The sequence below is a fragment of the Anomaloglossus baeobatrachus genome, chromosome 4 (assembly GCF_048569485.1).
Source record: "Anomaloglossus baeobatrachus isolate aAnoBae1 chromosome 4, aAnoBae1.hap1, whole genome shotgun sequence".
NCBI lineage: Eukaryota > Metazoa > Chordata > Amphibia > Anura > Aromobatidae > Anomaloglossus > Anomaloglossus baeobatrachus.
The window spans coordinates 680,927,186-680,945,273 of record NC_134356.1 but is presented as its reverse complement, the minus strand read 5'-3'; the positions used below and the strand labels follow the sequence as shown (position 1 = coordinate 680,945,273).

At 48.4% G+C, this 18,088-nt stretch overlaps 1 protein-coding gene across 1 annotated transcript in view; it reads right to left on the bottom strand.

The window, feature by feature from the left end:
• Positions 1–5,139: 5,139 nt before the first annotated feature.
• The window catches only part of LOC142302805 (extracellular calcium-sensing receptor-like), a 32,776-nt gene continuing 19,827 nt past the window's right edge, over positions 5,140–18,088 (bottom strand). The window contains exons 5-6 of the mRNA XM_075343917.1: positions 6,676–6,831; positions 5,140–5,909 (exon numbers count right to left, since the gene is read on the bottom strand). Coding sequence (XP_075200032.1) covers positions 5,140–5,909; positions 6,676–6,831 — 926 coding nt within the window. The remainder of the gene's footprint in view (positions 5,910–6,675; positions 6,832–18,088) is intronic.

Genomic DNA, 18,088 nt, shown 5'->3' with positions numbered 1-18,088 from the left:
CAGCATACTCCATCCAGGACTGTATGCAGAAGTTTTTTGCCCCCTGAAAAAATTATGTGGGCTTCGCCATATTTTTGTATGCTAGCCAGGTACAGCAGGCAGGTACGGCTGCCCCCAACCCCCAGTTGCCTATTTGTACCCGGCTGGGAACCAAAAATAAAGGGAAGCCCTTTTTTTATTATTTCATGAATTTCATGAAATAATTAGAAAACAAATGACGTAGGCTTCGCCCCATTTTTGTGTCCAGCCAGGTACAACAAGGCAGCTGGGGAATGGAATCCGCAGCACAGGTTGGCCTGAGCTTTCTGGGCCCCACTGCTGCGAATTGCAGTCTGCAGCCGCCTCAGAAAATGGCACTTTCATAGAAGCGCCATCTTCTGGCGCTGTATCCAACTCTTCCAGCACCTGCCTGCTATACCTGGCTAGCATACAAAAATATGGCGAAGCTCACATCCTTTTTTTTGTAGTTTTTTGGCAAAAAAAATAAAAAATGCTTCCCTGGATTTTCCATTGCCAGTGAAGGTAACACCAAGCAGTGGGGGTTAGCAGCCAGTAGCTGCTTGGATTACCCTTATCTAGCAATACAAAAAATGCAGCGGGAGCCCATATATATTTTTTTTAATTATTTATTTAAATAACTAAAAATAAAATGGGCTTCCCTGTATCTTGATTGCTGGACATCACAGTGCTGTAAAAATAAATCTTTAAAAAAAATGACGTAGCGCTCCGCGGTATTTTTGATTCTCAGCAGATAAAGCAGACAGCTATGGGTTGCCACCCCCATCTGCCTGCCGTTACCTTGGTTGGCAATCAAAATACAGGGAAGCCCATTAATTTTTTCTATTTAAAAAATAGTTAAAAAAAAAATGACGTTGGGTCCCCCCATTTTTGATAGCCAGCTAGGGTAAAGCAGACGGCTGTAGCCTGAAAACCACAGCTGGCAGCTTTACCGTGGTTGGGGATCCAATGTGGAGGTCCCCTCAGGCTCTTTTTTATAATTATTTTATAAATATTAATAATTACACAATAAAAGTAGGGTCCCCCCCAAATTGGATCACCAGCCAAGGTAAAGCGGACAGCTGTGGTCTGGTATTCTCAGGGTGGGAAGGTCCATAGTTATTGGGCCTTCACAGCCTAAAAATAGCAGGCCGCAGGCACCCCAGACGTGGCGCATCCACTAGATGCGCCAATCCTGGCGCTTCACCCCAGCTCATCCCGTGCCCTGGTGCAGTGGCAAACGGGGTAATAAATCGGGTTGATACTAGCTGTAAAGTCACCTGAGATCAAGCCCAGCAGTTTGTGATGTCATGGTGTCTATTAGATACCCAACATCATAAACTGTCAGTACTAACAAAAAAAAAAAAATCGACAAAAGAAATTTATTTGAAAAAACAGTCCCCAAAACATTTCCTCTTTCACCAATTTATTGTAAGAAAAAAAATAAAGGGGTCCCACGACGACTCTGGACCGTCTAGAATATGGGGGGGAGACACTCAGGGAACGTATCCCCCATTTTCTAGGAGTGCGGACCCTTCATGTGAGGAGTGTGGGTGCAATGAATCTGCACTCACTCTCCCCGGGTCCACAGCAGCAGAGTCCATGTCGTAATGGTTGCTACCAAAGCTGCAATGCCCTGCTCATGAGGTAAGGGCATGCCTAATCAGGAGAACTACTGTAGAGGAAGCTCTGCTCACTGGTATATAGGTGCTCAGAGGTAATAATAGATAAAATTAGTGAGTAACCTCGGCACTCTAAATCTCCCAGACTAAGTCAGTAAGTCACAACGGATAGTAATGCAAAATCACTCTTTATTGGTCCGTATTAAGAAAAAAATTTTTTTCATAAGCATATATGTTTTTGTCCAAAACAAGTTACAAATGACGTTTCGGCCTCAGCCTTCGTCAGATTGGACTTATCTGCTTGTAATCATGAAAAATGACAATAATCAGTATCACATAAGAATGAGAGAACAATAACATAAACTCGAACAATGTGGAGGTACAACTGGGATGCAGCAAAAAAAATTGCAACATAGCAAGAAATGAAACACATGATACAAATGTCATAATACAGTACAAGGACAATATAGTAATGACAAATATGGGGTCAGAGTAGGCTTAGACAGCTCTGGTACGAAAGAGATGTCAATCATAAAGTAACATGTGCAGTAGGTGTAGAGCTACAGTATGCATGGCAGAGCTAATGGGTAGACCGACCATAGAAAAAGAACGGAGAAAAAGTGGAGAAAAAGTGGAGAAAAAAATGGAGAAAAAGTGGAGAAAAAGTGGAGAAAAAGTGGAGAAAAAAATGGAGAAAAAGTGGAGAAAAAGTGGAGAAAAAGTGGAGAAAAAGTGGAGAAAAAGTGGAGAAAAAATGGAGAAAAAGTGGAGAAAAAGTGGAGAAAAAATGGAGGAAAAAGTGGAGAAAAAGTGGAGAAAAAGTGGAGAAAAAGTGGAGAAAAAGTGGAGAAAAAAATGGAGAAAAAGTGGAGAAAAAGTGGAGAAAAAGTGGAGAATAAGTGGAGAAAAAGTGGAGAATAAGTGGAGAATAAGTGGAGAAAAAGTGGAGAAAAAAATGGAGAAAAAGTGGAGAAAAAGTGGAGAAAAAGTGGAGAATAAGTGGAGAATAAGTGGAGAAAAAATGGAGAAAAAGTGGAGAAAAAATGGAGAAAAAGTGGAGAAAAAGTGGAGAAAAAGTGGAGAAAAAATGGAGAAAAAGTGGAGAAAAAAATGGAGAAAAAGTGGAGAAAAAGTGGAGAAAAAGTGGAGAAAAAGTGGAGAAAAAAATGGAGAAAAAGTGGAGAAAAAGTGGAGAAAAAGTGGAGAAAAAGTGGAGAAAAAATGGAGAAAAAGTGGAGAATAAGTGGAGAAAAATGGAGAAAAAGTGGAGAAAAAATGGAGAAAAAGTGGAGGAAAAGTGGAGAAAAAGTGGAGAAAAAGTGGAGAAAAAGTGGAGAAAAAAATGTAGAAAAAGTGGAGAAAAAGTGGAGAATAAGTGGAGAATAAGTGGAGGAAAAATGGAGAAAAAGTGGAGAAAAAATGGAGAAAAAGTGGAGAAAAAGTGGAGAAAAAGTGGAGAAAAAGTGGAGAATAAGTGGAGAATAAGTGGAGAAAAAATGGAGAAAAAGTGGAGAAAAAAATGGAGAAAAAGTGGAGAAAAAGTGGAGAAAAAGTGGAGAAAAAGTGGAGAAAAAATGGAGAAAAAAATGTAGAAAAAGTGGAGAAAAAGTGGAGAATAAGTGGAGAATAAGTGGAGAAAAAATGGAGAAAAAGTGGAGAAAAAATGGAGAAAAAAATGGAGAAAAAGTGGAGAAAAAGTGGAGAAAAAGTGGAGAAAAAGTGGAGAAAAAATGGAGAAAAAAATGTAGAAAAAGTGGAGAAAAAATGGAGAAAAAGTGGAGAAAAAATGGAGAAAAAGTGGAGCACCCTTTGGTGCCTTTCATGTGGCACTAAGGGGTGCTTAGCTTTGTATTTAGCCAAAAAAATGAAAAAAAAAATGACGTAGGGTTCCCCCTAGTTTTGTAGCCAGCTAGGGTAAAGCAGACGGCTGCAGCCTGCAGACCACAGCTGGCAACCTCACCTTGGCTGGTAATCCAAAACTGAGGGCACCCCACGCTGTTATTTTAAATTAAATAAATAATTAAAAAAAAAACCACGTAGGGGTCCCTCAAAATTGGATCACCAGCCAAGGTAAAGCAGACAGCTGGGGCCTGATATTCTCAGACTAGGGAGGTCCATGGTTATTGGACTCTCCCCAGCCTAAAAATAGCAGGACGCAGCCGCCCCAGAAGTGGCGCATCCATTAGATGCGCCAATCCTGGTGCTTCGCCCCAGCTCATCCCGCGCCCTGGTGCGGTGGCAAACGGGGTAATATATGGGGTTAATACCAGATGTGTAATGTCACCTGGCATCAAGCCCTGGGGTTGGTGAGGTCAGGCGTCTATCAGATACCCGACATCACCAACCCAGTCAGTAATAAAAAAAAAAATAGACGACAAACACATTTTTATTTGAAAAAACACTCCCCAAAACATTCCCTCTTTAACCAATTTATTAGAATGAAAAACAAATCCAGGTCTGCTGTAATCCAAGGGGTTGCCATGACGATCCACACTGTCCCAGTCAATGAAGAGCAGGATGTTCCCCATTGGCTGGGAGAGCAGTGCAGTGACCTGAGCTAACATCAATGGGTCAGCCCAGGTCACTGCAGGGCATGACAAGTGCTGCTGTCAGCGAGGTACATTACCTGCGCTGATCTCCAGCACACTGACAGCCCCTGTCACTGAGTTCAATGACCGGCGCCTTCACACCAAGTATCGCGAGAGGCCCGTGACGTCACCGCTAGTCAGTCTCGGGTCGGAAGCGAGAGGTGATGTGACAAGCGGCGGCCATGGAGGACAGTGACAGCGCTGAGGTCGGGATGGCGGGACTTCATCACCGCAGGTAAGCCGAGCGGGGGTGTGTGTGTGTGTGTGTGTGTGTGTGTGTGTGTGTGTGTGTGTGTGTGTGTGTGTACGTACGTACGTACGTACGTACGTACATGCCGCGGGCAGGAGGGAGCGGAGCGAGCTGAGCGGGGAAGTGTGGGCTTCCTGCACGTAACTAGGATAAACATCGGGTTACTAACCAAAGCGCTTTGCTTGGATACCCGATGTTTATCTTGGTTACCAGCTTCTGGCAGGCTGCCAGCGATGGCTCCTGCACACTGTAGCTGTAAAAAGCCCTGCTTTTTGCTGCTAGAACCGTTCTCGAATGTTTCTAGAACTATCGAGCTTTTGCAAAAAGCTCGAGTTCTAGTTCGATCTCGAACAGCCCCCAAAATCACTCGAGCCTAGAACTGGAGAAGCTCGAACCGCGAACCGCGCTCAACTCTACTGAGGAGCTATAAGTGCGCCGTCACACCCAAATGCACGTCAGGAACCTCAACATGCAATTTCTCACTGCTTTAGTAGCACTTTGGAGTGCAAAAGAGAGGAACTGGTTATTCTTTTATCCCTTTACGTATAGTTGTGTCAGAAACCTTTATAGCAAAGTTTTGAGTAATACAGGAAATGTCTTTCGAATCATAAATATCTAATCTTCTATGGCCAAAGAACAAAAAGTGTACATCCTATGTTTGTTTTTACACATTTCAGGAATTCTATGTCTTTTGGCTAGTGCCTTTAACCAGGAGGCTCTCACGCGTGTTTCGGTCAGGTCGCAATAATATAATATAGCATTTGGGGAAAAAAAAGCAACTTAGGATTCCACCACTAGAGGACATGATTCCAAACACCTCAACAGCCACCATGAACTTTCCCTGAGTGCTGAGATAGGCTGGGACGAAAGAGATCCAGACACTTAAGAATATCAGCATGGAAAAAGTGATCCACTTTGCTTCATTAAAACTGTCCGGTAAATTCCTGGCCAGAAATGCAACTATGAAACTTACACAAGCAAGAAATGCCATGTACCCAAGCATGGACCACAGTAAGACATCTGAACATTCATGACATTGAGAGATGATAACTCCAGTTTTTATCTTAACATTCTTCTCTGGGAAAGGGGGGCAACATAGGAACCAGGACACACAGATTAAAACTTGTATGAAGGTACAGATTAAAATGACCACAGCAGGAACTTTTGGTCCAAGCCATTTCCTCATATTGCTTCCAGGTTTGGTTGCACGAAAAGCTATGACAACCATCAGAGTTTTGGCGAATATACATGAAACACAAATGACAAAGATAATTCCAAAAGCTGCTTGACGCAAGAGACAAGTTAATCTTTTGGGTTCTCCAATAAAGAGTAGCGAGCAGAGGAAACTCAAGAACAGTGAGACGAGGAGGCAGTAGGTAAGGTCACTGTTATTGGCCTTGACGATGGCGGTATCTTTGTACTTGATGAATATACACAAGACACTAAGGGTACCTTCACACTTAGCGATGCAGCAGCGATCCGACCAGCGATCTGACCTGGTCAGGATCGCTGCTGCATCGCTACATGGTCGCTGGTGAGCTGTCAAACAGGCAGATCTCACCAGCGACCAGTGAACAGCCCCCAGCCAGCAGCGACGTGCAAGCGACGCTGCGCTTGCACGGAGCCGCCGTCTGGAAGCTGCGGAGACTGGTAACTAAGGTAAACATCGGGTATGGTTACCCGATGTTTACATTAGTTACCAGTGCACACCGCTTAGCTGTGTGAGCAGGGAGCAGGGAGCCGCGCACACTGAGCGCTGGCTCCTTGCTCTCCTAGCTACAGTACACATCGGGTTAATTAAGCTAAGTACACAGTACACAGTACTGTACAGTACAGTACAGTACAGTGTACACAGTACACATCGGGCTAATTAAGCTGCAGAGGCTGGTAACTAAGGTAAATATCGGGTAACCACCTTGGTTACCCGATGTTTATCTTGGATACAGCTTACCTCAGCTGTCAGACGCCGACTCCTGCTCCCTGCTCGCTTCATTTGTCGCTCTCTTGCTGTCACACACAGCGATCTGTGTGTCACAGCAGGAGAGCGGCTTTGAAGAAAACGAACCAGGGCTGTGTGTAACGAGCAGCGATCTCGCAGCAGGGGCCAGATCGCTGCTCAGTGTCACACACAGCGAGATCGCTAATGAGGTCACTGCTGCGTCACAAAAACCGTGACTCAGCAGCGATCTCGGCAGCGAGCTCGCTGTGTGTGAAGCACCCCTAAAGGTGGTGAAAGAGCAGAAAATAACTGTAGAAGTTAAGGTAATTCCAAGTGGTTCCCAGAATGAAAGAAACTCTATGTCTTTAGGAAGGCACATAGTTTTAATAGTATTTGGCCACGTCTCCGAGGAACATAATAAACAGTTGCTGGAATCTAAGAGATTAAATAAGATAAAAAGACTTTAAGACTTAAAAACTATACACACATTTGGATTATCTTTTTATTTCTTACCAGCTGTAGTACCCGGGCGTTGCCCGTGATTGCAACTGTCTTTCTGTCTCTCTCCCAGTCTCTGTTTGTGTGTCGCTGTCTGTCTCTTTCCTTGTCTGTCTGTTTCTATCTCTGTATTTGCATCAGTCTGTCTCAATCTCTGTATCTGTCTGTCTCTCTCTCTGTCTCTTTGCCTGTCTGTCTCTTTGCCCATCTGTCTCTTTGTCTGGCTGTCTTTTTGCCCGGCTGTCTTTTTGCCCATCTGTCTCTTTGTCCGGCTGTCTTTTTTTCCTGCTGTCTTTTTTCCCGGCTGTCTCTTTGCCAGTCTGTCTCTTTGTCTGTCTGTCTCTTTGTCCGGCTGTCTTTTTGAACAGCTGTCTTTTTTCACGGCTGTCTCTTTGGCCGTCTGTCTCTTTCCTGGTCTGTCTCTTTCCCAGTCTGTCTCTTTCCTGGTCTGTCTCTTTCCCGGTCTGTCTCTTTCCAGGGCTGTCTCTTTCCAGGACTGTTTCTTTGCCGGGCTGTCTTTTTGCCCGTCTGTCTCTTTCCCGGCTTGTCTCTTTCCAGGGCTGTCTCTTTCCAGGGCTGTCTCTTTGCCCGTCTGTCTCTTTCTAGGGCTGTTTCTTTCCAGGGCTGTCTCTCTCCAGGTCTGTCTCGTTCCTGCTCTGTCTCTTTCCCACTTTGTCTCTTTCCCGCTCTGTCTCTTTCCAGGTCTGTCTTTTTCCAGGTCTGTCTCTTTGCCCATCTGCTTCTTTGCCCGTCTGTGTTTTTGGGCGTCTGTCTCTTTGGGCGTCTGTCTCTTTGCCCGGCTGTTTCTTTCCGTCTCTTTCCCTGTCTTTTTCTGTCTGTCTATTTCTGTGTCTCTCTCTATCCGTCTCACCACCGACATCTTATTACCTCACACATAAGCTTCTTATACTAACAGTTTATTTTGTTCCTATAGCAACCACTGACAGTTGCTACTTATAGCCTGCAGCTCCCAGCTCCATTCAGTTTAATGGCTGCAGGATTTTTGTAGAGTAACTGGAAAGCGCAGGGTTAAATTTTCCCGCCCAAACATAGTCTATTATGTTCCCTGAGTCACATGGAGTGTCTGTGCAAAATTTCGTGATTGTAAATGCGATGGTGCGGATTCCTTTAGCGGACATACATACACACACACACACACACACACACACATACATACATACACTGAGCTTTATATATTAGAGATCTAATTTGTTAAATAAATTGTTTATATTAAGAAAAAGTAACCTTGCTCTACAAAGTCAGACATAAAACCATTAGAGCTTTTCTCCTGGATCTGACAGTGTACTCTATTCTCCCCTTAATTATAGTGTTGAGCAGGTACTAACATGCTCAGGTGCTCAGCACTTGTTAAGAGCAATTGGATGGTCGAAATGAAATGACTCAAGCACTCGAGTATAATGGAAGTCAATGGAAGAGTTCTCGGAAAGATGCTTGAGTCCCGCATTGACTTCTATTATACTCGAGTACTCGAGATGTGCCCATCCGAGGATTCAATTACTCTTAATGAGTACCGAGCACCCAAGCATGGTAGTGCCCGCTCATCACTAGTTACGAGTACCGAGCCCCCAAGCATGGTAGTGCCCGCTCATCACTAGTTACCAGTACTGAGCACCTGAGCATGGTAGTGCCCGCTCATCACTAGTTACCAGTACTGAGCACCAGAGCATGGTAGTGCCCGCTCATCACTAGTTACCAGTACTGAGTGTGAAGCCCCTCCAGTGTTGTGTCGGTGCATTACCTTCAGGGACTCCACGCAGCTGGATCTTGTCACAGGTAGGAGATCTTCTTTTAGGATTGTCGTGACGCCACTCTCAGAATTGCGGTCAGTGGGGACCGCCACTGCAGATTAAGGGAGGCCTGGGGCTGATGGTGGGTGCAGTCAGTTGTAGTAGCCTCCTGAGAGTGAGGCAAGCCCCAGGACCCTGTGTAGGTGTGTAGAACCACAAGGCGCAGAATAACTCAACACAAGCAGAATGTCTTTCAGGGGTTTTACTCACAGAAGGTGGCAGAGTGAGTAACCCGGGCGTAGCTGGGATGAACCAGGCTGGAACCAGGTGTCCTTCAGGCTGACTGATGAGGGTGGCTACCGACTCGCCTTCCTTAGCCCTTCTGTGGTTTGTGGTAACCCCGACTTTTAGTCCCTATGGGGGTCACCCAGGGAAGTAGCTGCTCCCCTCGTTTGTTTGCCGTTTGCTTGTCGCCTGGACCAGATCACTCCAGCTGCTTGCCTCCTGTGAACTATGGGCCCTAACTGTGGCTATGTGGCTGCGGCCTTTGGGGTGTTGTGGCGTGGGCTTTGAGGGCCCCACACCGGCAGGTTTAGCAAGGAAAGGTGGATCTATCCCCGCACCGGGATCTGCCGCCCGTTTGGGCCTGGTACTCCCTGACAGTCTCCGTACTTTCCACTACGCTGCTCTCTCTAGCTGTGTGTGGGGTTCGGGCAGCACTACCAGGTGACCGTTCTCCCCCGTCGGTAGTCACTGCGCGGACGCTGTTAGACTGCAACAGCTCCAGGGTCTGCTCCTCACGTCTGCTCTCCCTGGACTGCACACTAAACTGACTCACTACTCCTCCTCTCCTGTTCTTGCCTACGCCACCTAGCAACCAGGCTCTCTACCACACCCCTTGAGTGGAGATGGAGGCTTCGCCCCCTCCACTCCTCAAGTGGAGGTGAAGGCTTTTACCCCCTCCTGGGATCCCCAGGGGTCCTCCCAAAGGTACATGTGTGAGACCTGATCACTATGCGCCTGTGTAGTCACACCTCGGTCAGCCTTCTGGATTACCTGTTTGTACTGTCCCCAGCATGGGTGCAGTACTCAGTGGTGCCTGACCAGGTCAGGGGCGCCACATTCCCCCTTAGTTATCACCAGCACATCCTCGGGCTGCAAGACAACATTTTAAAATGCATAAAACAGTAAAACATGGTAAAACTTTTAAAACCACCAGGTACCATACATCACCACCCTCCACCCACAAGTCCGTTAACCCACCCTAAACCCCTTTTAGGAGGCAGGTCACCGGTTTCTTTTGGTAACCAGGTCTGGGCCATCCACTTCCCCAGACCTTTCCTCCAATCTTCCTCTCCCGTTGGCCGCGCCTTCAGCCACTTCTGGCAGGATGTAGAGGCGGCTTTCATGGGCTGGTGGTCTTCAGGGCATACCTGGCCTGGTGAAGCCGCGCCTTCAGCCACTTCTGGCAGGATCCAGAGGCGGCCTTCACGGTTGGTGCTGACCAGGTACCCTCTTTGTGGTGGAGAGCCAGGCCCCATAAACAGGCGTGCTCCCTGGTTGCAGGTGAGCCAGGCCCCATAAACAGGCGTGCTCCCTGGTTGCAGGCGAGCCAAGCCCCTAAACAGGCTGGCTCTGGTGGTGGTACCTCTGGGGTAACTATGTACACTGCGAGAGTTTGTGGCTATAGCCAGTTCATAGCCTTAAGGTTCATGGGTTTCTCACATTAGTTCATGTGGGCGCATTTCTTAAACTTGTAAACGTTGCAAAACTTGTCAAAACTTGTAACTGCTGTACTTTACTTTACTTTACACAGATTCCTCCTCACCAGGGCTTGGGCCTGTAGGGCTGCGGCACCTGTTGCTTTCTCCATCTCTGTCTTTTCCTTCTTCTTCTGTATCTGTTTCTTTTTCTGTATCTGTTTCTTTTTCTGTTGAGACAGCAGGTTCACTGTAGGGATTTCTGGAACATGGTGTAACATCCAATGCATACCATCCCCTTTCTCCTTGGTGCATGGTGAATTCCACTGAATCTCCTGTTCGTAGGTTCCTTCCTGGATGTCCTCTAGGCAAATGGGCTCTTACGTCTCTTCTATTAACAAAGATGCCTTCCTTCATACCAGGAGCTACTATGAAGCCATATCCTGATTTCAAGCTGAAGTCTTCTACTACACCACGACAAAGTGGACCTCTAACCTGGGATTTGGCCCTTCTCAGGAACCGTTTCTCTTCCAAGTCTCTGGCCATGACTTCGTCTTTCTGCTCTGGAGACTGCGGTGCAGGGGAAAACCTTGTTCTGCTACGGCGCCGTGTCCTACGGGCTAGGTTCTGCTGGGTTGCGGCTTCACTGTTTGCAGGCTCCCAGGTGAGGTACCTGGACAGATCTTCTTCAGCAGAGGGTGTCGGGCTCTCTTCATCCCAGCGGGAATACGGCAGCATCTCTGGCGCGGGGCATGGATCCACTGCTGATGGCTCCGGGGTCAGCTCCTCAGCTTCCTGGCCTCCTCTCCCCCTTAGTTCTTCGGAGCACTCCTGTTGTGGCAGCGCCGGGGATGGGTGGTCATCAGCAGGCCCGGGCGGGGGACTCTTTGGCGTGGTTGCTGCAGAAGTCGCCTTGGGGGTGTGCGGAGGGAGCAGATACCGATCCACCATCTCCTGTGGGAACTGGGCCTCTAGGTCAGCCTTCAGCTTCCAGTATTCGGGGTCCTCTCCTATCAGGGACTTCCTAGCAGGGACTTCCTTAGACTGGGGAGCGGTGTCTGCTCTGGCCTTGCAGGCCGGGGTAAACAGAGGTACATTCTTGTCTTGGCGGGCCGCGTCTGACATGGCGGCGGCCTGGTCTTGGCGGGCCGCGCCCTGCATGGCGGCGGCCTGGTCTTGGCGGGCCGCGCCTGACATGGCGGCGGCCTGGTCTTGGCGGGCCGCGCCTGACATGGCGGCGGCCTGGATCAGCGTTGCTGTCGCAGTCTCACTCAGGGTCGCAGCTGGAGTCTTAGCGGGCATCGCTACTGTGGCCGGTTCTTGGCGGGCCGGGCAGGGCATCGCTGCGGCGGCCTGAATTGGCGTTGCAGCTACGATGGGATCTGTGCAGGCTGGGCTGGGCGTCGCTGCAGCGATCGGAGCTTGGCGGGCCGCACCTGGCGTGGCTGCGGCCTGGTTCAGCACCTCGCCTGCGGCGTGGATGAGCGTCGCTGCTGCGGTGGGGTCTTGGCGGGCCGGGCCTAGCAAGGCGGCGGCCTGGGTCAGCGTCACACCCGCGGCATGGATGAGGGTCGCGGTGGCAGCCGGATCTTTGCAGGCCGGGCAAGGCATCGCTGCGGCGGCCTGGGCTTGGCGGGCCGGGCAGGGCATCGCTGCTGCGGCCTGGCCCAGCGTCGCCGCGCCGGGCGCCTCTTCAGGGACCGCGGGCGTGGCAGCAGGGGTCGGGGCACTCGCGCTGGCAGGGGCAACACTGGACTCACCCATCGGTGGCACCATCGGGGTCTGAGTCGTCGCCGCTCGGTCTGGCACTCGTCGCGTGGCTCTCCCCTCGTAGGCCTGAACCGCTGCAGCCATCTCCAGAAGCTCCGTGCGTTCCTCTCTGATCTGCTCTACGACCCTGGCCTCCAGTCGGTCGCAGAACTGGGCAAGCTCCCGATACCACCAGGCAGCGGAGCCTGGTTCTGGGTCTCTGCGTTCAGACGCCATTTCCTCTGGGCCTTCTTCTGCACGATTTCCCAGCAGCGGACTCGTCGCTGCCTCCAGTAGCAGGCTCTTCAGTTTCTGCTCTGCCTCTTCCAGCAGCAGGCTTCTGGCTCCCTTTCTGTCCCGACGTCTCTGAACGCCTCCGCTCTCTTCACTTGCGAGGTCAGGACTCTGCAGGGGATCTCTGGGTAGCCACACCTCTTCGTGGGCGGTAACTTCTCCCAGCGCGGGCTGCTGTTGTTTTTCAGCGCGCTTTTCATGGTGGCAATATGGCGGCGCTTCCAATTTTTCAAGCGGACCGCCCAGGCACATGGTCACCTGTCTGAACAGGTCTAGTCCTTATCCTGTTCATGACGCCAGATGTGAAGCCCCTCCAGTGTTGTGTCGGTGCATTACCTTCAGGGACTCCACGCAGCTGGATCTTGTCACAGGTAGGAGATCTTCTTTTAGGATTGTCGTGACGCCACTCTCAGAATTGCGGTCAGTGGGGACCGCCACTGCAGATTAAGGGAGGCCTGGGGCTGATGGTGGGTGCAGTCAGTTGTAGTAGCCTCCTGAGAGTGAGGCAAGCCCCAGGACCCTGTGTAGGTGTGTAGAACCACAAGGCGCAGAATAACTCAACACAAGCAGAATGTCTTTCAGGGGTTTTACTCACAGAAGGTGGCAGAGTGAGTAACCCGGGCGTAGCTGGGATGAACCAGGCTGGAACCAGGTGTCCTTCAGGCTGACTGATGAGGGTGGCTACCGACTCGCCTTCCTTAGCCCTTCTGTGGTTTGTGGTAACCCCGACTTTTAGTCCCTATGGGGGTCACCCAGGGAAGTAGCTGCTCCCCTCGTTTGTTTGCCGTTTGCTTGTCGCCTGGACCAGATCACTCCAGCTGCTTGCCTCCTGTGAACTATGGGCCCTAACTGTGGCTACGTGGCTGCGGCCTTTGGGGTGTTGTGGCGTGGGCTTTGAGGGCCCCACACCGGCAGGTTTAGCAAGGAAAGGTGGATCTATCCCCGCACCGGGATCTGCCGCCCGTTTGGGCCTGGTACTCCCTGACAGTCTCCGTACTTTCCACTACGCTGCTCTCTCTAGCTGTGTGTGGGGTTCGGGCAGCACTACCAGGTGACCGTTCTCCCCCGTCGGTAGTCACTGCGCGGACGCTGTTAGACTGCAACAGCTCCAGGGTCTGCTCCTCACGTCTGCTTTCCCTGAGCTGCACACTAAACTGACTCACTACTCCTCCTCTCCTGTTCTTGCCTACGCCACCTAGCAACCAGGCTCTCTACCACACCCCTTGAGTGGAGATGGAGGCTTCGCCCCCTCCACTCCTCAAGTGGAGGTGAAGGCTTTTACCCCCTCCTGGGATCCCCAGGGGTCCTCCCAAAGGTACATGTGTGAGACCTGATCACTATGCGCCTGTGTAGTCACACCTCGGTCAGCCTTCTGGATTACCTGTTTGTACTGTCCCCAGCATGGGTGCAGTACTCAGTGGTGCCTGACCAGGTCAGGGGCGCCACACTGAGCACCAGAGCATGGTAGTGCCCGCTCATCACTAGTTACCAGTACTGAGCACCAGAGCATGGTAGTGCCCGCTCATCACTAGTTACCAGTACTGAGCACCAGAGCATGGTAGTGCCTGCTGATCACTAGTTCCTTTTTCTCTGTCTTAAGGCTTTAGACTTGTCTGGAATGAACATTTCTAAGAAAGCTCATTTACAACTATTGGCCAGAAATCACCTGACAAATGAGCAAAATGCTTTCAATTGGTGCAAATATATTTATGTTGGTTTCAAAATCATTAACCCTAGAATGCATACCTGGGGCCTCGCAGGCCTGCTAGGTCATTTGTTTTCTATGGTAGATTGTTATGCTTGCGTGTTCTAGCGTTAAGGCCCCGTGACACACAACGAGATCGCTAACGGGATCGTTGCTGAGTCACAGTTTCTGTGACGCAGCAACGATCTCGCCAGCGATCTCGTTATGTGTGACACCTACCAGCGATCAGGCCCCTGCTGTGATATCGCTAGTCGTTGCTGAATGGTCTGGACCATTTTCTTCAAAGACGATGTCCTGCTGGGCAGCACACATCACTGTGTTTGACGCCTACCAACGACCTCCTAACACGGTCCCAACACCCACCGAGATCGTTATACAGGTCTCTGATCGTTACTGCGTCGTTGGTAAGGTCTGACTGTGTGACATCTCACCAGCGACCTCCCAGCGACTTACCAGCAATCCCTATCAGGTCATATCATTTTCGGGATCGCTAGTAAGTCGTTGTGTGTGACTGGGCCTTTATTCAGTGCAACACATCATTCTGTGTGAATAGGACATGTGCTGCATATAACATTATATTCTATGCACACAGAACAATCAGATTAAATTGTATTTGCAGAGCTGATTGGTCTGTTCTTTAATGGTTGTGATTGGCTTATATAACTAGGTCCTTAGAAATTAGGAAAGCATTCAAGTTATCAGGTCGAGCAGTTAACTCAGACTGTACATAGGGAGTTTAGCATATACTCCTTCCTACACTGTAGTGTTGGAAATCATTCCAAAATTAAGGTGTGCTGATACATGAGATAAAAAAAGATCATATCCAACATGTATTAATGGAATGGATACTTCCAAATGAGAAAAGACTGAAACTAAGAGCAGGATACAAATGGTGTTTCAAGGGCTCTAAAATGAATTAAGGAAAGAAAGTAAATTGCTAGTCTGAAACTTAGAAAACTTAGAAAAAACTTTTCTAAGTATAGGTTAAAAAAAACTTTTGCTTTTCTCAATACACCACATTCTACAATCACAAACCTGTGTATCAGGTACTGTCTAGAGCAGTGACCCTTAACCTTAATGACCTTGAGAGCCACATTCAGCTCTAAGAGAGAGTCACGAGTCACATTCAGCTCTGAGAGAGAGTCGCTAGCCATATTCAGCTTTTGGAAAGAGTTGCGAGCCACATTCAGCTCTGAGAGAAAGTTGGAAGCCACATTCAGCTCTGAGAGAAAGTTGAAAGCCACATTCAGCTCTGAGAGAAAGTTGGAAGCCATATACAGCTCTGAGAGAGAGTCGTGAGCTACATTCAGCTCTGAGAGAGGGCCACAAGCCACATTCAACTCTGAGGGTCATGAGCCACATCCAGCTCTGAGAGAGAGTCGCAAGCCACATTCAGCTCTGAGAGAGAGTCGCAAGCCACATTCAGCTCTGAGAGAGAGTCGCAAGCCACATTCAGCTCTGAGAGAGGGTTGCAAACTACATTCAGCTCTAAGAGAGAGTCACGAGCCATATTCAGCTCTGTGAGAGAATCTCTAGCCACATTCAGCTTTTGGAGAGAGTTGCGAGCCACATTCAGGTCTGAGAGAAAGTTGGAAGCCATAAACAGCTCTGAGAGAGAGTCGCAAACCACATTCAGCTCTAAGAGAGAGTCGCAAGCCACATTCAGCTCTGAGGGTCATGAGCCACAACCAGCTCGGAGAGAGAGTCGCGTGCCCCATTCAGCTCTGAGAGAGAGTCACTAGCCACATTCAGCTTTTGGAAAGAGTCGCAAGCCACATTCAGCTCTGTGTGAAAGTTGCAAGCCATGTACAGCTCTGAGAAAGGGTTGTGAGCCACATACAGCTCCCACTCTCTCACAGTAGTTGCACCTAGAGCCTCCATTACCAGGACTATGACAGCCAAAGCTTTTCCACACACATTACATAGAGGCAGTATGCCAAACTCCAGGGGTTCCTACCTCACCCTCATTTACATTTTCTCTTCTGTGTTGGGCTACTCACAAAAGTCACCATCTGGAGATTAGCTTTTCATAGCTATTTGCTAGCCCTGGTGCTTATGCACCAACTGGAAGACAGTTCCAAGCCTCACATCATGGGTTCGCAAACCACATGTGGCTCCTGAGCCATAAGTTGGGGACCCCAATCTAGAAACAATAAAGAAAAGGCTAAAAACAAAATGGTATCCTTAAAAAGAGAGTGCAATGGTAAATCATTAAAAAAGTGGGGCTAGAGTAAAAGTGCATCCAAAGAGCAGGGTGGGAGAGTGGTCACCTCAGGTGGATTGCCAATCTAGGATGGCTGTATTGCCATTTACCTAAATCATTGATTGAGACTGTACTCCCTGCCTCAGGCGGTAGTCATCTGCCACATGACAATTTTTAATACTTTTTACAGTTGACATCTGTTTTTTCTTTTTTGTTTCTCCTCAATGCATTTTTTTTTTTTTGGATGTGCAGCTTTATATGTGTGTTACGTTATTCTTTTTGGATCTTCGCCATTAATTTGGTGAAACACATCCTTGAACGCCCTTTAGGAAGACTGGCATGGGAAACGCCAATGTTAATGAATCGGGGCATCAGTCTAATATTTTTGACTCTTTTGTTTGATTTCACTGTTTTGAAAGTACTGTGCAAAAGTGGGCACAGAGTCATATGTCTCTGTTTAAAATCTCCAAAGACTGGCCAATATATTCAGCCCCTGTTCACTCTTATATAAGTCTGTTGCTGTCTATCATTAAGTATGTTAGTGTAAAATGTTAAGTCATTGGACAGACAAAATGGTCAAAACCAGCCAATAAGACCAATTTTTATATATGTCTGCCAGCTTAACTTAGGTAAGGTTTGTGACGACACAGACTTTTTCAATGTGTGTCGTGGGTTAACATTTCTTACATTAGCCAGACGTATTGTTCTCCTGTGTGTTAACTCATGCTTGCTAAACTATTGTTTCTGCCAGACCCCTCTGAGTGTCCATTGTAATGTAGTTGTGTATTGCTAATCTAATGTAAATTACCGCAGTGGCTATTGTCTAGTCTGGGGGTTGCAGACTACATGTAAATATCCTCAGTCTTTCAATCCACATGATTTAAATGAACATTATCCATGCAGCTTGAAATTCATACAATAAGAGAAGCAACCTTGTACAACTAATCCGATAAGTTCACAGTATATCCTAAGGGAAGGCTATGGCTATAAAAAGGGACTTCTTGGAGTCACCAGGTTGATAGATGTTACATGATCCAGTCTAAGTTCTATGGGATCAGAACCAGGATGCCTTGTGGACTTGGTCTAGGGACTTTGACTCCGACTAGAGGATCACTTGGCTACATTGCTTCAATCTAGGGACTCTGATTCCGATTGGAGACCATAACCTCAGTCTAGGGATTTCGACTCTGGCTGCCAGGATTATATCATATCATCATACCTGAGATTACTTAAGGAAGAAACCCAGGTTGGGACAATCCAGTCACCTGACTACAGACTTTGCAGACCTCAGCCAGCTTCCTAAATCTGGCGTTATTCCATTCTCGGTGGGTGCCCGCCGAAAGCGGGGTGCTGCTGGATTGGAGTAAGTAGTCCTGGAAGCTCTGAGGCACGGACATTCAAATCCCTGGTGAGCCAGCTGAAGGGTGAGACTCTGTTGCCTGTTACATTTGTGTGTTTTGCTGGTTATGTGCTATGTGCCGTTAATTGTTTGGGGATCCAATAAAGTCTTAATATTGTGATTCCCTCACCCTGTGCTGCCTGAGTACTGTTCCGCCCATGGCTAAGGAGGTCAGGCGTTCAGTTGGGATGAGCCCTGGGCCATGCTGTCTTTCTAAAGGTGGCCGGGCCAGCAGACGAGAGCACCCACTGACCCCCGTGTCTCCACAAGGTTCATGTCACGATTCCTCTGTGCACAGCATGTTGCACCCTATGTACACTAGGAGATACTCTAATGCACTTTCCTGGACAACTGAGCTAGCAGTGACATGATTCCATCTTGCACATTAGGAGATGC